Source organism: Haliaeetus albicilla, chromosome 27 (assembly GCF_947461875.1).
Source record: "Haliaeetus albicilla chromosome 27, bHalAlb1.1, whole genome shotgun sequence".
Lineage (NCBI taxonomy): Eukaryota > Metazoa > Chordata > Aves > Accipitriformes > Accipitridae > Haliaeetus > Haliaeetus albicilla.
Genome location: NC_091509.1, coordinates 6,055,903 through 6,071,974, shown reverse-complemented (window position 1 = coordinate 6,071,974; position 16,072 = coordinate 6,055,903). Strand labels below are relative to the sequence as shown.

Below are 16,072 nucleotides of genomic sequence, written 5' to 3'. Positions count from 1 at the left end.
CACAGGCTGTTTTCTTGTATGTTACTTAGGACAAAGGAAAACTCCACTGGCACTATTGTTTCACTACTTTATTCAGTTAATCGTTACTTTATACTAACTGTTAATGGAAGTTGCAGGTTCATATGACTGTATTTCTTATGTTCCCCTTGCATATAACTTGCAGTAAAACTACTTGTACTTATTTGCACTTTTGCCAGCAGTGTGCTCTTAAAAAGAAGTGTACACAGATGCCAAGTAACTATTTGTCCAGAAACGGCAGCTGAACTGCATCACTGCACTGAGTTGAGAATAACCATTCCCAGTAGAAGAAAGTCACAAATTCATAAGAATATGCAAAGCGATATTATTCTAAAAAACAACAAAGCACTAATGTAAAATGTTTGATCTTTTTCCTATTCAGGTTCTTCATGAAGAAATTGAGATCCCTGGCTCTAGTATAAAGCTCAGCTACCTGAGTTCCCGTACTGCTGGATACAAATCCTTACTTAAGATCACCATGACTCAGTCACTTGTGCCACTGAATCTAATCAAAGTCCATTTAATGGTAGCAGTAGAAGGGCATTTGTTTCAAAAATCATTTCAGGCATCTCCCAACTTGGCATATACATTTATCTGGGACAAAACAGATGCATATGGTCAGAAGGTTTATGGGTTGTCAGATGCTGTAGGTAAGTCAGCATATACAAGCTCCAAAACTTTCCAAATAACACCTCTAATTCTTAGTAACAAAACTGCAAAGATTTCTTATGGAGAAGCAAATATAGACTAAGCAGTTCTTGTCTTCCTGACACAATTTATCTTTGTATTATGTTTCCTTTACACATTAAAGATCACATTCAGAGAGTCTAAACTCCATCAACATGCCTGTGTTTCCTGACTTAGAAGGTTTAGACCAGACAATGGGAAAAAACTGGCCGCAGGAACTTAGGTGAAACCTAGTCCATCACTATGTTTTTATTTGCTTTCAGTTAACAAATGAACCTCATGGTCGACTCTCTGGCATACTTCAGTGCCTTTGGATTTTCATGCATGCCATTGTTATAGCCTCTTGTGGTATAATACATTTGAAATGAAAATGGTGTTTTTCTGATGCTGTTCAGTCTTGTGGTTCTACAGCTATTTTTAGTTCACTTGGTTCTAGTGGGTGGGAAGAAGAGAGATCATCATAACATTTTTAAGTTTTCATTTCCATTTGAGTATCAGAATAATTTTGATACAACAGTGCTAAAAATGGGTATCAGAGCTGTGCCAGTGTGGAAAGAAAGAATTACTTAAAAAATCTTTTTTCTTTACTATGTTTTCTAAAATCTTCTTTGCTGTAGCTTTTCTTTCTTACATTATTGCATAGGATATTGCTTTCCTGAGTAATGCTTACAGTGCATGTGTGCTTAAAAGCACACAAAGTTTTCACTGCTCCTTGGTATATGGTATGTAAATGAAGACACTAAATAAATGCTGTGAACATCTGGCAAATTAAGAGTTTGATCTTGTCCTGTTATCTGATAGAACAATTTTATTATATTTTAAAAATTATATTTCTCACTCTCCTCTCACCAAACCAGTCACTTCCCAATGCCAGCTATTCAGCAAGAAGTGATCAGATCCCTGCAGAGTACATGTGAATGAAGTTTCAAATTTGTGTCTAGTCAAAGATCTGAATTTAATATTATAGAATAAAAGAGAGGAATATAATCACTCCATCTTCTTGAGGGGGCTGGGGAACTAGAATGCTGAATAATTTGAATGTGCTCTGGATTTAATTCAGTATTTGTTCAGCAAGTATATTAGATTTTATTTTGTTTTATTTTATTTCAGTTTCTGTGGGTTTTGAATATGAGACTTGCCCCAGTCTCATTTTATGGGAGAAGAGGACAGCACTGCTGCAAGGATTTGAACTAGATCCTTCAAATTTAGGAGGATGGTCTTTGGATAAACATCATGTACTTAATGTCAAGAGTGGTGAGTTAGTTAATTCCACATGTTTTCTGTGCTGTATGGAGCTTTGTCTGTAAACACTTTTTATTTGCATTGTATTTACACTTTAAAAAATGCGATTTCTCCACTCTTATTTTTATCTTTACCTCAGTAAGGTGTGGGACATGTTTCAGCTGTCAGAAAATTTTTGTAGAATTTGCATAAATTTTTTATTGCTCTGCACAGCATGACTTTCTTAAAGTCCAAATCTTTATCTTCTATTCTGTTGATCGTTTATTCCCCTGTAATGTCTTTCTGTCTTCCTTCCCTATTTTTTCTGATGTTAACCACACCCATTTTTTGTTCCTTTTGTTTCACGGTTTCCCCTCTAATCTGAGATAGGGTTTAAAAGGTGTCTGAGTCTGTGACGAGATACTGAGTCACATTTGTCTTTTTCCTTTGTCACCAATTTGGTTTTTTCCTCTCTTCTCTTTGTCTTTACATATCCTAAGCTAATGTTCCTAGTCCTCATATTTTACCAGAGACTCTCAGGGAGCTGAATGCTTAGCATATATTTCCCTGTAAAGTGTTTTCTACAGCCTTCCTGCTGATCCCCACATTAACAAATTGCAATGTATATTGTTGCTCAAGAAATCTAAAGTAGCGTTCAGAATAGGCAAGATCACGCTATTTGAACACACTTGAAGTGCTGTGCAGTGGATCAGGCGTTGTTGAGATAGCCGTTTGGATAGTGCATGATATTCACTGTTGTCACCAGTGAGGAGCCAGTTACACTAAGATCATACAACTGCATTTCCAAAAGAACATGAGGCTAAAAGTTTCCAGCCAGATTTCTACAATCTTTGATGACATTGAAAATGGTCACTCTGTCAGAGAATCCACTCCCTTCTTGGAGCACAGGTCTGCTCTTTGAACCAATATTTTGAAAAGAAATGCTATCTTAAAGGCATTTCTTGAAGCCTAATAAAGATCCTTACTACTAGCTTTCCACTTGCCTTTTATCACTGATCCTTAGCAGCCCTTCTAGGAGTTTCATCCTTCTCCTATCTTTTCATTTTCTGTGCTGTCATCTTCTCTGGCACCTCCGTTTTTCATTTTACATTTTCCATGAAAAAAGCATGAAAGACGGAGAGGTGGAAAGAGAACAGTAAGGTTGGCATAAAATTCCAAAGAAAACATAACATAGGAAACTGGAGTGAGAAGATCCAGGGACACAAATAAGGAACACGTCTTCTCCACTGTTTGCCTTCTCACTTCCCAGTTAATAAGACAGTCTAAACCATTGTGCCAGGCCAGAGAGCTGTATGGCAGTGTTTTCTTTCATAATGAATAGCAAAGGACTCTGGGTTTAGGTTTGGGTCTGCGGTTGTGTATTTATGTGGGTTTTAACAGAAAATCTTCATTACACCTTTATTTTTACTACTGCAAAGCTCTTTCACTCTTTTTGCACCGTTGAAGAACCAAATGCTGGAGTCATTTCAGTGTACAGTCCTTAACAGCAGCTGTTGAAAAGAGAGCTACCTGAAGTCCCCTGCAATGAATGACGGTAATAACCACTTCTTCTCCTCTTCATTATTAGGTATATTGCACAAAGGCAATGGAGAAAATCAGTTTCTAACTCAGCAGCCGGCTGTGATAACCAGCATTATGGGGAATGGGCGCCGAAGAAGCATATCTTGTCCTAGCTGCAATGGTCTGGCAGAAGGAAATAAGCTTTTGGCCCCTGTAGCACTGGCAGTGGGTATTGATGGAAGTCTCTTTGTTGGAGATTTTAACTATATTCGGCGTATCTTCCCATCCAGGAATGTTACCAGTATATTGGAGCTGAGGTAAGGTGTTAATCTTAGCACTTCATTTCTGTAGCCTGTGCTCAAATCAGCCTTTACCATTACTTTTTATAATTTTGTAAAACATTGTCACTTTCAACCTATTTAAATTCCAGTGGAGAAATGGGGCACAGAAATGCATAGTTCAAAGTCTGTAGCTTATCAGAGCAACGCCTCTAGAGAAGGACTAAAGAGTACAAACCAACTTGTACAAGAAGTACAAACAAGTCTTCTTCTGTCTTGTTGGTGATCATTTGATAGAGTCTCCCCTCAGTACTATACATCATTTAGTTTTGTTTGAAAACTACAGCATTGACTGCCCTTTGGTATTGAGCCACAGTGATAAGCAAAGGTATAACAACAGTCTTACAAGGTTAGAAGGAAGATTTTCCTATCAATGGTTTTGAGAGCCACTTCCCCACTTCTTTCCCATACTCGTAAGTCCATTTCTGTAGGTTGGCAAGTGCAGTTAAGATTGACATACAGAGTCGCTTTGCATTATCAGAACTCTTTTTAAGATTGTATTTCTGTACCTGCACACCACCCCCCCTGCCCACAACATTAAGATTTGGTCATTTAATAGGGAAGGCATGAGTGTAGAGCGTACCACTTCACCCATTTCTGTTCCATCTTCTTTTTTCGTTCTTCTAGGAGAGGCAAGAGCTATTGCTTCAAACTGTAACTCTTGTAACTGGAACTTATAGTTACAGCACTGTTGAGTATTTGCAGAAAAATGAGGAAAAATAACTTGTATGGGCTGTCTTCTGATACTTCTACAGCCCACTCAGGCAACAGTATTAGTGCTCTTGTAAATTGGATAGAGCTGCAAAGTACATTGAGTGAATTTAGGTCATTAGCCTGTTTTTTTAATGCTATGGCCAATAACCAGTTTCTCTGCTTTCACTGTACTTTTAGTTTTTAATTAGTGGGAAAAAGTGCAAAATGATTGGACTGTTAGAGAATAGGAGGCCTAGCTCTATTTTACACCTCTCTTCCATTCATGTCATTCTGTTGATGTCACTATTGTGAATTCTGATTTTATATAAGAGAAAAGAGATCCTATTCAGGCCAATTCTACTCTGAAATCACTCTCTGACACCTACCTCATACACCACCAGGCTGCCTCATTATATTTAAAAAGAAAAAAAAAGTCATAGATGATCCAGTGCTTTCTGCTAGCAGCTCAGTATAAACTACAGAAGGTAGCTGGTATGGAAGTGTGACCTGCTATAAATATTTATATCAATATACAGTATAACTCTGCTTTATATAGAATATGTTGATTTTTTTTTTCTAATTTGTTCAGTTCTGTTTAGCTTCCTAGTAAATAGGACTACAGCTTCATAGGTGAAGAGAAACATTTTCAAATTAGGATACTTAATATAAGGCATTTATATGGACCTCACTTCCTAATATCAGCCAGTGACAAAGTTTCCTAGCGCGTCTGGTATTTGAAATGTTGTCTCCAAGTAGTCTGAGTACTTTGCTTTCTCTCTACGCAAGAGAGAACTTGGGCTTTTCAGCACGTGTGAGGGAAAATGGGAAAGGACATCAGTAAAGAAACAGAAGAAGTACTTAATCTGCTTTTGTCTACTTTCTCTTTTCTTTTGTGAAAGTCTGTTTTCCATAGCATAGTTTCTTTAGCTTCCGTTATAACTATTAGCAATGAACAATAAAGCTATTTTATTTTGAGTGCTGTTGGACAGCTGCAAATGACTTGACACACAGATTTTTAGAATTTGCAGTGATGTCTTTTGCCCCCTGTTCCTCTAAAGGGAATTAAGGTCCATTCCTGCAAACATCATCTATAGCAGTAATTGTCATTCAGTGGTCATCTTAAAATCTGTATGAGTTACATGGGTAAGAGTTTGAAGATTTGAGCGATTTAAGTATGAATGACAGCAGAGTCTTCAGCTATTATCAAGTAGCTTGAATAGCATTGCAAACAGTATGTCCATAAGTATTACAAAGCAAATACATCACTGTGTTTAGATTTCACAATGGATGTAATTTTGGTTTTACATAAGCCAATATAAATCTTGAGTAACTTTATAAGTCAGAATATCCCAGTGTGCATATTTGCTTCACACTGTCCTTTATGGAGGTGCCTGATCTGAGTGACTAATAGGAATTTTGACTCAAGAGTGTTGCATGTCACGCTTAACGTTGGTATTGCAAGTTTGGGGCTGTGTGTTGAGTGCTGCAGCTCAGGAGTCATGCACCTCTTTGTTTAATTCAGTGGATATTCCTAAATGGAAATGACTTAAACACAGTGAAACACTGTGGTGTGGAGAACGTATTAATTTACATCTGGGGAGTAGAGGACACTTTTCCTTTGCCTTTGTGTCTAGACAGTAAACTAGGGATCAATTAATGCTCTATATCTCCCACTGTACAGTATCTTACTGCTCACTTAGTTTTTTTTTTTACCCTAAGATTTGCTTTGATAGGCTTAAATAGATACCAAGTAGCATCCAAACTTTCTTTAAGCAATTATTTTAGAGACTGGGAGGAGAGGAAAATAAACTGTGCAGTAGAAATTTGTTTAGAAATAGCCTGTTGGAAAACTATTTTGATTAAAGAGGTTGCCTCCACCTGGTGGACAATATCCTAAGCCCAGTGCTTCCCCCTTCCCAGTTCTGTATTCAGAAAACTGCCAGTTTCTCTTGCTCCTAGCCCACAAGCTACACATATTTCCATGTGAAAACTCTTCCAATGGTCCAGAAAGTTTCCTACAAAATATATGGGGGGGTGGGGGGTGGGGGCAGGGGTATCCTACTAGGGAACTAGCTTACAGCTCTATCACTCCCAATCGCTCTTCACCCGTAAAAGAATCTAAGGCTAGTGCTGAAAAGAGATATCTTCTCCTGTGTCCTTTTGTAAAATAAAACAAATACTATGTTTGCTTTACCATCTATTCTTCAGCTAACTGTTTGTTCTTTTTTCTTCTGTTCCCTTTCTATAAAGAAATAAAGAGTTTAAACATAGGTAAGACACGAGCTCTTTCCCATATAATTTGATATGGTTTGTTTGCTTCATTGTGTTTGCTTTTTGTGTTGTGCTTCTTGTGTAATGTTATGTTCTTCATGTACCATATATAGAAACATTTTTATGTGCTAATTGTGTGTTATGAATATGATAAGCGTTAGCAATTATGAAATGCAGTCAAAAAGCAACCAAATAAGTTCTGACAGTAATTAGAAATTTCTAGTAGAATGCAAGTATAATGAACCCCAAGCTAACTTCTATATAAACACTTCTCCCTGCTGTCTATAATTGGTCTAAATGGTTGAGGTAAACTGCAACAGCAGTTTTACAAATGCCAGAAAGGTTCACAAAAGCACTAATGACTGCAAATAGGTCAAAAACTCATTTTCTGGTCATTAATGATTTTCTGAACCCTCTGTCCTTTCTCATAATTTAGTTTCTATTTTCTTTCATCAAATACATTTAACAGTCAGTCAACCTGTGGGGCTGGTTGTATGCAACCGCTAGATGCAGTCACTGTAAGATTCATGAGGGAGGCATAACCTTTCTGGACGTTAGCAGGAAAGATTTTTCATCGTCTCATGTGAGCACTAGGCCTTCTGGATTGCAGCAGCATAGGAAACGCTTGTACCTTCTTCCATGCCACACCTGGGACGGGGAGGATATTCACCTTGGAGAATATCAAGGGCACAAACAAGAAGAGCTGTTGTAAACTATTCCGTAGTGTCCTGTGCACCGCCCTTTTAAAACCATACTTTCAATTTCTGTAATGCAAGTTAGATGCAGAAGATGGTCTGGACTAAACAGTAAAATTTCCCCTTTACAATATATTTTGGTGTAGCAAGTGTTACACCACTAAATTTTCTTACCTGGATTAATTCATTCACAATTTGCTAATAATTCTTGGTGATGCTGGAGGCTCCTCGTTTGCATTAACTAAGCTTAGTTAATTTTTCAGGTGCTTAGAGATTTGCCCTGGGCAGCTTCTCTTTTTGGCTAAATTACCACACGGTGGTAACTGCTGCATTCATCGGGGAGGGCTAGAGGCAGAGACGTTATTGACAGAGGCCTCTGAGCAATACTGAATGTTACGGAAAATCTTTTAAAACAAGGTACATTCCTTGGCTTCCTATAATTCAAATAAAAGATTACAGTGGCATGGAGAAAAGAGAGGCAGACGTCTTTCATTGCTCAGATGCCAGTTTGAGAAATATTTACTACTCATTTATAAAATACGTCCCTGTCTGAGGTAATAATCTCATAGTTCAGTTTCTTTGGGGACACAGTGAGCGCATGTCACTTTTCACCAGTCATTTTCTGCCAAAGTCCCTCAAATATTTTACGTGGAGAGTCTTCCACTACCCGATCCCTTCCGGAGCTCAGGAAAGAGCAGAGGGGCACGCGCGAGGTCTGCAGCTCCACCGAGCTGCTCTCTGGTCTGGAACGAAGGCTCGTGACTGACTCCCCGGCAAAACCGCCCTGAGGGAGGTTCCGGAGGAGAAAGGCAGGGTGAGCTCCGCGGACACACCACTGACGGCAGGAGAGGAGAGGGAAATAAGCCTGTGTTCTGCCATTGCTCTTTACCCTGACTCGTCCCTTCCGCCATCCCGGTAGCGGTGGGACACGCCTGAGGCTGGCTGTGGGCAGAAGGGATGCAGGGGTGTGCTCGCTCAGGAAGGCAGGCGCAGGCTGGCAAAATCGTGTCGGAAGAGAAGAGAGACAAAGTTTGTTCTTCAGCATAAGGGGCAAGCATGGTGGAGGAAGAGAGCAGAATTTCAAAACAATGACAAACGTGCGGGTGCTTACATGGCTCAGATACTCGAGAGACTGGTGAAATCTTGTAAGTGGAAATAAATATTTTTCTATGCAGCGAAGGTTGAGCTTTGTTTTGGAGGGATGAGAAGGAATGTGATAAGGGTCTAGTGAAGAGGTGCAGTCTGCTGCTGAAGATAAGGAGAGGAACTTGGGGAATAAAAAGATTGTGCTCTAATCTCAAGCATGTCACTAGCCTCCCTGCATAACTTTGTCTACACCACTTAACCTCTCTGTGCCTCAGTTTCCTCCTCTGTAAAATGGGTGTAATACCCATCTTTTTAAAGTACTTTGAGATCCATGCATGAAATAAACCTGCCAAGTATTTTTTGTTTATTGTATTTTTTCATCTCTAATTTCTACACTCCTAGACTTCAGCAGATGGTATTACCTCTGCCTACTGAATTTTGATCAAACCAATCTCCTTCCTACTTTCTACAGTTTTAGAACAAACTGTTACTGACCTAAAATCACGGCATGTCAAAGACTGGCATAGAGGAAGATAACTGTAGAAAGTGGTATTTTGGGGCCTCCTCATTCCTCCAAATCTGGTCATGACCACATGAACGCAGTTGTCTTTGTGCTGCTGATAATCCATCTGCCGAAAGTGGCTTTATTATAGTTTCAGCAAGTCTGATCAAGAAATGTCTTATGTCCATCATAACTTACCTCTGTGTATCCGCACTCTTGGAGTTGGGCACTTTTGCCACATGAAACTAGGAGTGTGGATATTTGGAGGCAAATCTCTCTGGTTACTGGTAAGTAACCTTCATTTTTTTTCTTCCTGTCTTCATTTGTCTTCTATGCTTTGAAACCACCATTGACCTTATTTACACTCACCCATAGGCTCCAAAGGCTGGAAAATTCACATCATGCTTAAAATCCAACTAAATTGAGTTAAACTAGCCAGGCAAGATTTTGAAAATATTTCTGCACTGCAGTTCTATGTGTGTGAATGTATATATATCGCAAAGATTGACATTTCTCAATTTGCAGATGATTTGCTAAAGTAGTTCCAAAATGTGACAAGCTGTCAAAAACCATATATTTCAGAAGAGAAGTAGCTTTCCATATGAGCACCCATTCTAATCACAAACTGAGGACCAGTTTTTCAATAACAGAAGGTTTGGAGTTAAAGTCAGACACTTGGGGTCTCTGGTTTTAGTCATATAACCAACTTTACCTGCCATAAATGAGATTCTTAAGAAGAATGAATGAGAACAAATTTGCTTTAGGAATAAATTTGTTATGCCTCTGCCTCCCATTTATACAAGACCTCACAAATCTTGTGGCATAATATAAGTAACTCAGAAGCTGATTCTTTGATCTTACTCCTATGACTTCTGCTTTCAAGGGAAGTTAAACAAGGTGGCGGGGAGGGAGGGCAACAGGTAGAGATAAGCCAGAGAGAATTGACCTGGAGCAGATCTAAAGGGCTAAAGAGATCAAGAGGAAAGTCTCCCGTGCAGCTTTGGCTTATTGGGCTCTGCTGTGCAAGGTTCGGTGAAGCAGGATGAATGAGATTTGACATGACGATCCTTCTGAAACACCGACCAGGCCCTACTCAAGTTAGGTCCTCAGACGGTAGTCCTTCAGACCCCACCTCTGTATGAAGGTGTCAGACTTTCTTTCCAGATCTCTCTGTGCCTGATGAGTATCCAAGCTCTGAAAGTCTGCGAAGTTTCTAGACTGCTCAGCTGTTTCTGTTTTATGCTTTCTTTTTCTCTAAAGCAACAATCCCGCTCATAAATACTATCTGGCCGTGGACCCTGTTTCAGGCTCACTGTACGTATCGGACACCAATAGTCGACGGATATACAAAGTCAAGTCGCTCACTGGCACCAAAGACCTAGCTGGTAACTCTGAAGTGGTAGCAGGGACTGGAGAGCAATGCCTGCCCTTTGACGAAGCCAGATGTGGGGATGGAGGGAAGGCGGTGGACGCAACCCTAATGAGCCCTCGAGGTAAAGCAGGAAAAGAAGCTGGAGAAAATGACTGCGTGAGGCTAGGCTGGATGTGAAAATAATTATCTGGCAATTAAATCACTCCTTGCTTGGTAATTTTTATTCTGGGCTTTAATTACAGTGGATTGGCAAGTGTTCGTGCCTTGTTTAGTTAAAGCAAACTTTATTACCCCAACACTGAATGCTGCAAAAGGAGAACAGAACACAAATTAGCAGGGTACCACTCACTCGAAGAAGCAAGCATGGAAACTGAGAAAAAAAATTACTGTTTGAGATACAGTCTTAGGGGAAAAAAACTGCCTGCTCTAGCTTTTTTCTGAGTTTTTATTCTATGTATCCCCTTCTTCAGACGTGGAGGAAAAACAAAAGGATTTTTGCCCTATCCAGTTTCTAATTTTTAACAAAGAGTTTTCAAGAGGATGTAGAGATTTGGGGATGTGTTTCTTTTTAAGATTTTTTTTTTGTTCCATTGTTTCATCTTAATTGTAAGGATGAATTAATCAGGTGTATTGCCAGGTGTTTCAAACATCTTTGGGTTTTATTTCAATGGTTGAAAATAACTAGATAATCATAAAAGTGAATAAAAATGAAAGGTCCTGTTTCTTTGTATAGGTGATAGTTAATACATACAGAGTATATTAACAGGACAGAGCTGCTTGCATGTTTTAAGTTAAGCCTCTACATAGAAGTTAAGAAGACAAAGCTGAATCTTCTCTCACTGCCCAATAGGATGAGCACTTCAACCATTTGAAGACAAAATTTTTAGATCAATATTTTATTTTCAGCCCAAGAAACGGGCAAGGCAGTGTGCCAAATCAAAGCAGGAAAGGCAAGTGAGAAAAAGTCTGCCCTCCTTCACAACAGGCAGCAGCATCCTTCTGTTCCTCCAAGGGAGCACCCTTTCATTCTGTGCTTTTCCTCTCCAAGGACTCCCAATGCGACAGGCATTGAACCTTTCATTTTTTTCTAGGGTGGAAACCCCTGTGTCTTCATCTGGAAACACCAGATGTTCTTCCCGTATTCCTTACTGCAACAGGTCAACGAATTAAAAAACATCCTGAAAGAATATAATGTCCTCTTAATTTTTCAAAATTTTTAAAGCAATTTCAAAAGATTTCTAAATATTCTTCATCCTCATTAGATCCTTCAGATGAAGAAAGCAACACCTCAGATTTCTCAGATTAAAACTTAGGAGGTAATTTTTTTTTTGTGGGGTTATGTACCATGTCATAGAGAGTTTGAATTTACAAATAAGCTGATGCATTCTGCTGGCTCTTTGGCATATTTGGGGGATCTCTGTGGTTTTCTTTAAAGCCCCAAAGGATAAACCTGCTTGATGCCATTTATTCAGCAGAACTACAGGTACTTGGAGGGTTCCAGGACCTGTGCTCAGGTTGGAAGGGAGGAAAGAACAAGGGAAGTGAACAAACATGACCATCTTGTAAACTTGTTAATAAGATGAAGCCTGCCTTGAAGCTAGGAGCCTCACTGCTTCACTGATACCTGGTTTTTATATTTGCAGGAATTGCAGTGGATAAGTATGGACTCATGTATTTTGTTGATGCCACTATGATTAGAAAAGTGGATCAGAATGGAATTATATCAACCCTGCTGGGCTCCAATGACCTAACTGCTGTTCGACCTCTCAGCTGCGATTCCAGCATGGATGTCACCCAGGTAGCCTCTTACTGCATTTATTTTCTTCTCTGCCTTAGAAGAGATGGGCATCTATTTTGGATGACTGCCTGGCCACTTAAGAAATACATTATGCAGCACAAGATGATAGCATATTTGATTTGTTACTGAAATGAGTGAACCATCCTTTTACTGTGGCTAACACAGGTTATTTATGCAACTATAGAGAAATAATGGTGAGATAATGGGAGTTATTGTCTTAATTGCCTGTTTTTCTGTAATTATTGTAGAGCTTCCACAATGTAGCATTCGTTCTTTGCACAGAAACACAATTAGCCAAAGTTACCACTGCACATAGCTTTAATATTTCCGAAAAACAAAATCATTGTTTGAAATAGTTGCCGTTCATGACTTGGTTTCATGATTTACGCTGATAAACCCCTCACTAATTTGCTGTTGTTACACATGGAATTTTAAACACTAGAAGTGTACTTTTCAGTTGTGAGTTTTACAGTAATAATTTGTGCAACTCATAGGTACGGCTGGAGTGGCCTACTGATCTCGCTGTCAATCCCATGGACAACTCACTTTATGTCCTAGAGAACAATGTTATTTTACGGATCACAGAAAATCATCAAGTTAGCATTATTGCTGGACGCCCCATGCACTGCCAGGTTCCTGGTATAGACTACTCTCTTAGCAAACTGGCTATTCATTCTGCACTTGAATCAGCCAGTGCCATTGCCATCTCACACACAGGAGTTCTTTACATCAGTGAGACAGATGAAAAAAAAATTAATCGGCTACGCCAGGTAACTACCAATGGAGAAATATGCCTTCTTGCAGGGGCAGCTTCAGACTGTGATTGCAAAAATGATGTCAACTGTAATTGCTATTCTGGGGATGATGGGTATGCCACTGATGCCATCTTAAATTCACCATCTTCCTTAGCTGTGGCCCCAGATGGTACCATCTACATAGCTGATCTTGGAAATATCCGCATTAGGGCTGTCAGTAAAAACAGGCCCATTCTTAATTCTTTTAACCAATATGAAGCTGCATCTCCAGGAGAACAGGAGCTGTATGTCTTCAATGCTGATGGGATTCACCAGTACACTCTCAGCCTCGTTACCGGGGAGTACTTGTACAATTTCACCTATAGCAGCGATAACGATGTCACGGAGGTGATGGACAACAATGGCAACTCCTTGAAGGTCCGTCGGGATGCCAGTGGGATGCCCCGCCATTTACTGATGCCGGATAATCAGATTGTCACGCTGGCTGTTGGCACTAATGGTGGACTCAAGCTAGTCTCAACACAGACCCTGGAGCTCGGATTAATGACATATAACGGAAACAGTGGTCTCTTAGCAACGAAGAGTGATGAAACAGGATGGACAACATTTTATGAGTAAGAATGTTTTTGGATATATTAAGCATACATTTATTTTTCACATGGTAGTGAGTAGGCCCTAAACTGACCCTACTGAAATCTGTTGTAGGCTTTTCACTGATACCGAGTAAGGCCATTACATCTCACTCTAGTATGATACTGGAAATGATTAAGTGGCTTCTTGATTTCATCGGTTTTGCCGGGTCCTTTAGGTGGGTACCACACCACCTAAACTCCTGCCCGCAGTGTGAGGCCAGTGGGGAAGCTCCCCCACCTCCAGCACGAAGGACTGTGTACCACATTCAGAAACGTGCGTTTGATTTACCAGATTGGGTCCCTGCTCTTAGTTGTCAGCGCGGCCGCAGGTAATTCTCCACATCCAGCCCAGCCCCCAGCCATCCACGGCTCCTACTGAGCTGCCTTTCTCTAGGAACCCTAGTGCCGCAGTTTCTTTCGGAACTCAGATTATGTATCTTTCTGTTCAGACTCATATATTACTCATGGTTGTTAAAATGTTGATTAACTTCACTGATTGTTCATTCTTGAGACAAGTGAGGAAATTAGATCCCCAGCTATCTGTCAGACCCCTGGTGTAACTTCCATAATTTGTAGATAACCCAAAAGCACACCGGTGTTCATGAGCATATAGATTAGAAAGGCAGAACTTCCTCTTTAAATGAAATTCATCAGAGATGAAGTTCAAAAGTATATTAAAAATCTAGAAAAACTAGTCCGATTTTTATTTATACTTATCCTATTCTTAGTAGTCTTATTGCCATTTATTGATCAAAACAATTTTAAAGATAGAAGCTAAATGGTATATTGAAAATATATATAAGTATGGCAAGTCTGATGCTATATATTTTGTTCGAAATAGTTAAATTAATGATTACTAAATACCGTTTCTCAAATCAGTGGGTAGAAAGGATGAATAGGGCTTTATATTTAATTTTAAATTGTAGGGTTATTTTTAAGGATACAGACCAGCAATGATGCACACCTATTTTAGTTTATTAAGGCCTTCGTCTTGGCTACCACCTTCTTTCTTCTTAGAGAAAACATAAGTAATGCAGGAATAAAAAGAACTGTGTTCGGTCTGCTCAAAATATATCTAAATCAGCATTGCACATCAGTATTTTGTCCACTATGTGTTTTGTTCCTGTAAAAAGGAAAGCAGTGCCCTCTCGTGGTCCCCTTCTGATGTGGCCCTGGAAATTGAACCACTGCGGGTAGAGATGAGGAGGTTTTTTCTCCTTAATATTTTGCAAACAGTATTTCTTTACCACACGTTAGTGACAAAAATAATCCAGTTACGTGAACGCATGAAGGTATTATCTGCTGATTACAAGATCAAGTAAAAGATCACTGTACTAGATGGTGGTAAAATCTCACCTGACTGCTGATGAGATGTGGATGCCCTTCTAGGTAGGTTTTTTTGTTGTTTTTTTCCTCACTAGCTAGCTCAGGTTTCAGATCAGAAGTCAGATAAACTAGTTATTTCTCAAAACACCAGCAATTAATTGTAGAAAATTAAAAAGCAAAGTAATTTAAAACTCTACATGAAAATCAATGAAACATTAAAAAAGGTCATATAGTTACAAGTTACAAAACTGGTATAACCGGTGGCTGAGAATCACATGAAGTACTAAGTTAGCATGATTTATTAGAAAAATTGTACAATGATTCCTAAGTAACTATAGAAGGCAGGTGCTTTGATGTCTTAGTGAGATGCATCTGAAAATATAATTTAACGTGTAGATAGTGCTGACATGTTGACTAGATTTTTTTTCCAAGATCAAATAAGAGAAGATGTGCAACCCTTGCCTCAGGTCAGTGGAAGTTAAGTACCACATTTAGGTCTAAATAGTAGAACCTGAGGTACTGTCTTAGATGATTAGTAACTTTGATTAGGCAGCTGAAATAACTTGCTTTCTCCCAGATTTGTACATACATTCTCATAAGCATAGACCCCATAGATGAGAGGGTAGTATAGACATTTTTTGCATTAAAAATGCTTAGACTTTATAGTGCCTGCATAAAATAAACTATACATGGTGACTGTTATCTAGGTTAGAAAAAAAGCCATAAAACGCCATTCACAAAGATGTTAAAAGAAAATATGTGTCTCTATATGTGCATGGAAAACCTTATGTGAAGACTAGAAGTTGGCTATATGCACTGGAGATACTCATTACAAAATACCGGGAAAACAGAGGCATCCCCTTTAGGCTGATCCCAAGCAGCTGACTTACAGTAACTCCTTAATATGCTTTCTCCTCTCATGTACCCCCACAGTTGAGGGGTTTATTAATAAGAATATGCAAATCATTTAAATCAAATTTACAAACCTAAACAATCACAGTCCACAGTCACTCAGTACTGGCTTCTGGTTTCTATTTGTTCTTCAAAGCAGCTCCAAGGGGAAAATTCTGTAGTCATCATTATGCAATTTATTTTGGTAGCTATAAGTTAATATAAATTTAAGGTGAAAGAAATAGCCAATGACAGTTTATAAGGAC

At 39.1% G+C, this 16,072-nt stretch overlaps 1 protein-coding gene across 17 annotated transcripts in view; it reads left to right on the top strand.

The window, feature by feature from the left end:
- Window positions 1–16,072, top strand: part of TENM2 (teneurin transmembrane protein 2) — an 848,782-nt gene that overhangs the window by 812,649 nt on the left and 20,061 nt on the right. For 14 of the 17 annotated variants that reach the window (XM_069772607.1, XM_069772606.1, XM_069772615.1 and 11 more), the window contains 7 exons: window positions 401–668; window positions 1,816–1,959; window positions 3,515–3,764; window positions 6,729–6,749; window positions 10,293–10,525; window positions 12,048–12,202; window positions 12,697–13,571. In XM_069772607.1, coding sequence (XP_069628708.1) covers window positions 401–668; window positions 1,816–1,959; window positions 3,515–3,764; window positions 6,729–6,749; window positions 10,293–10,525; window positions 12,048–12,202; window positions 12,697–13,571 — 1,946 coding nt within the window. The remainder of the gene's footprint in view (window positions 1–400; window positions 669–1,815; window positions 1,960–3,514; window positions 3,765–6,728; window positions 6,750–10,292; window positions 10,526–12,047; window positions 12,203–12,696; window positions 13,572–16,072) is intronic. The other 3 variants (XM_069772614.1, XM_069772612.1, XM_069772608.1) reach the window with 1 other exon arrangement.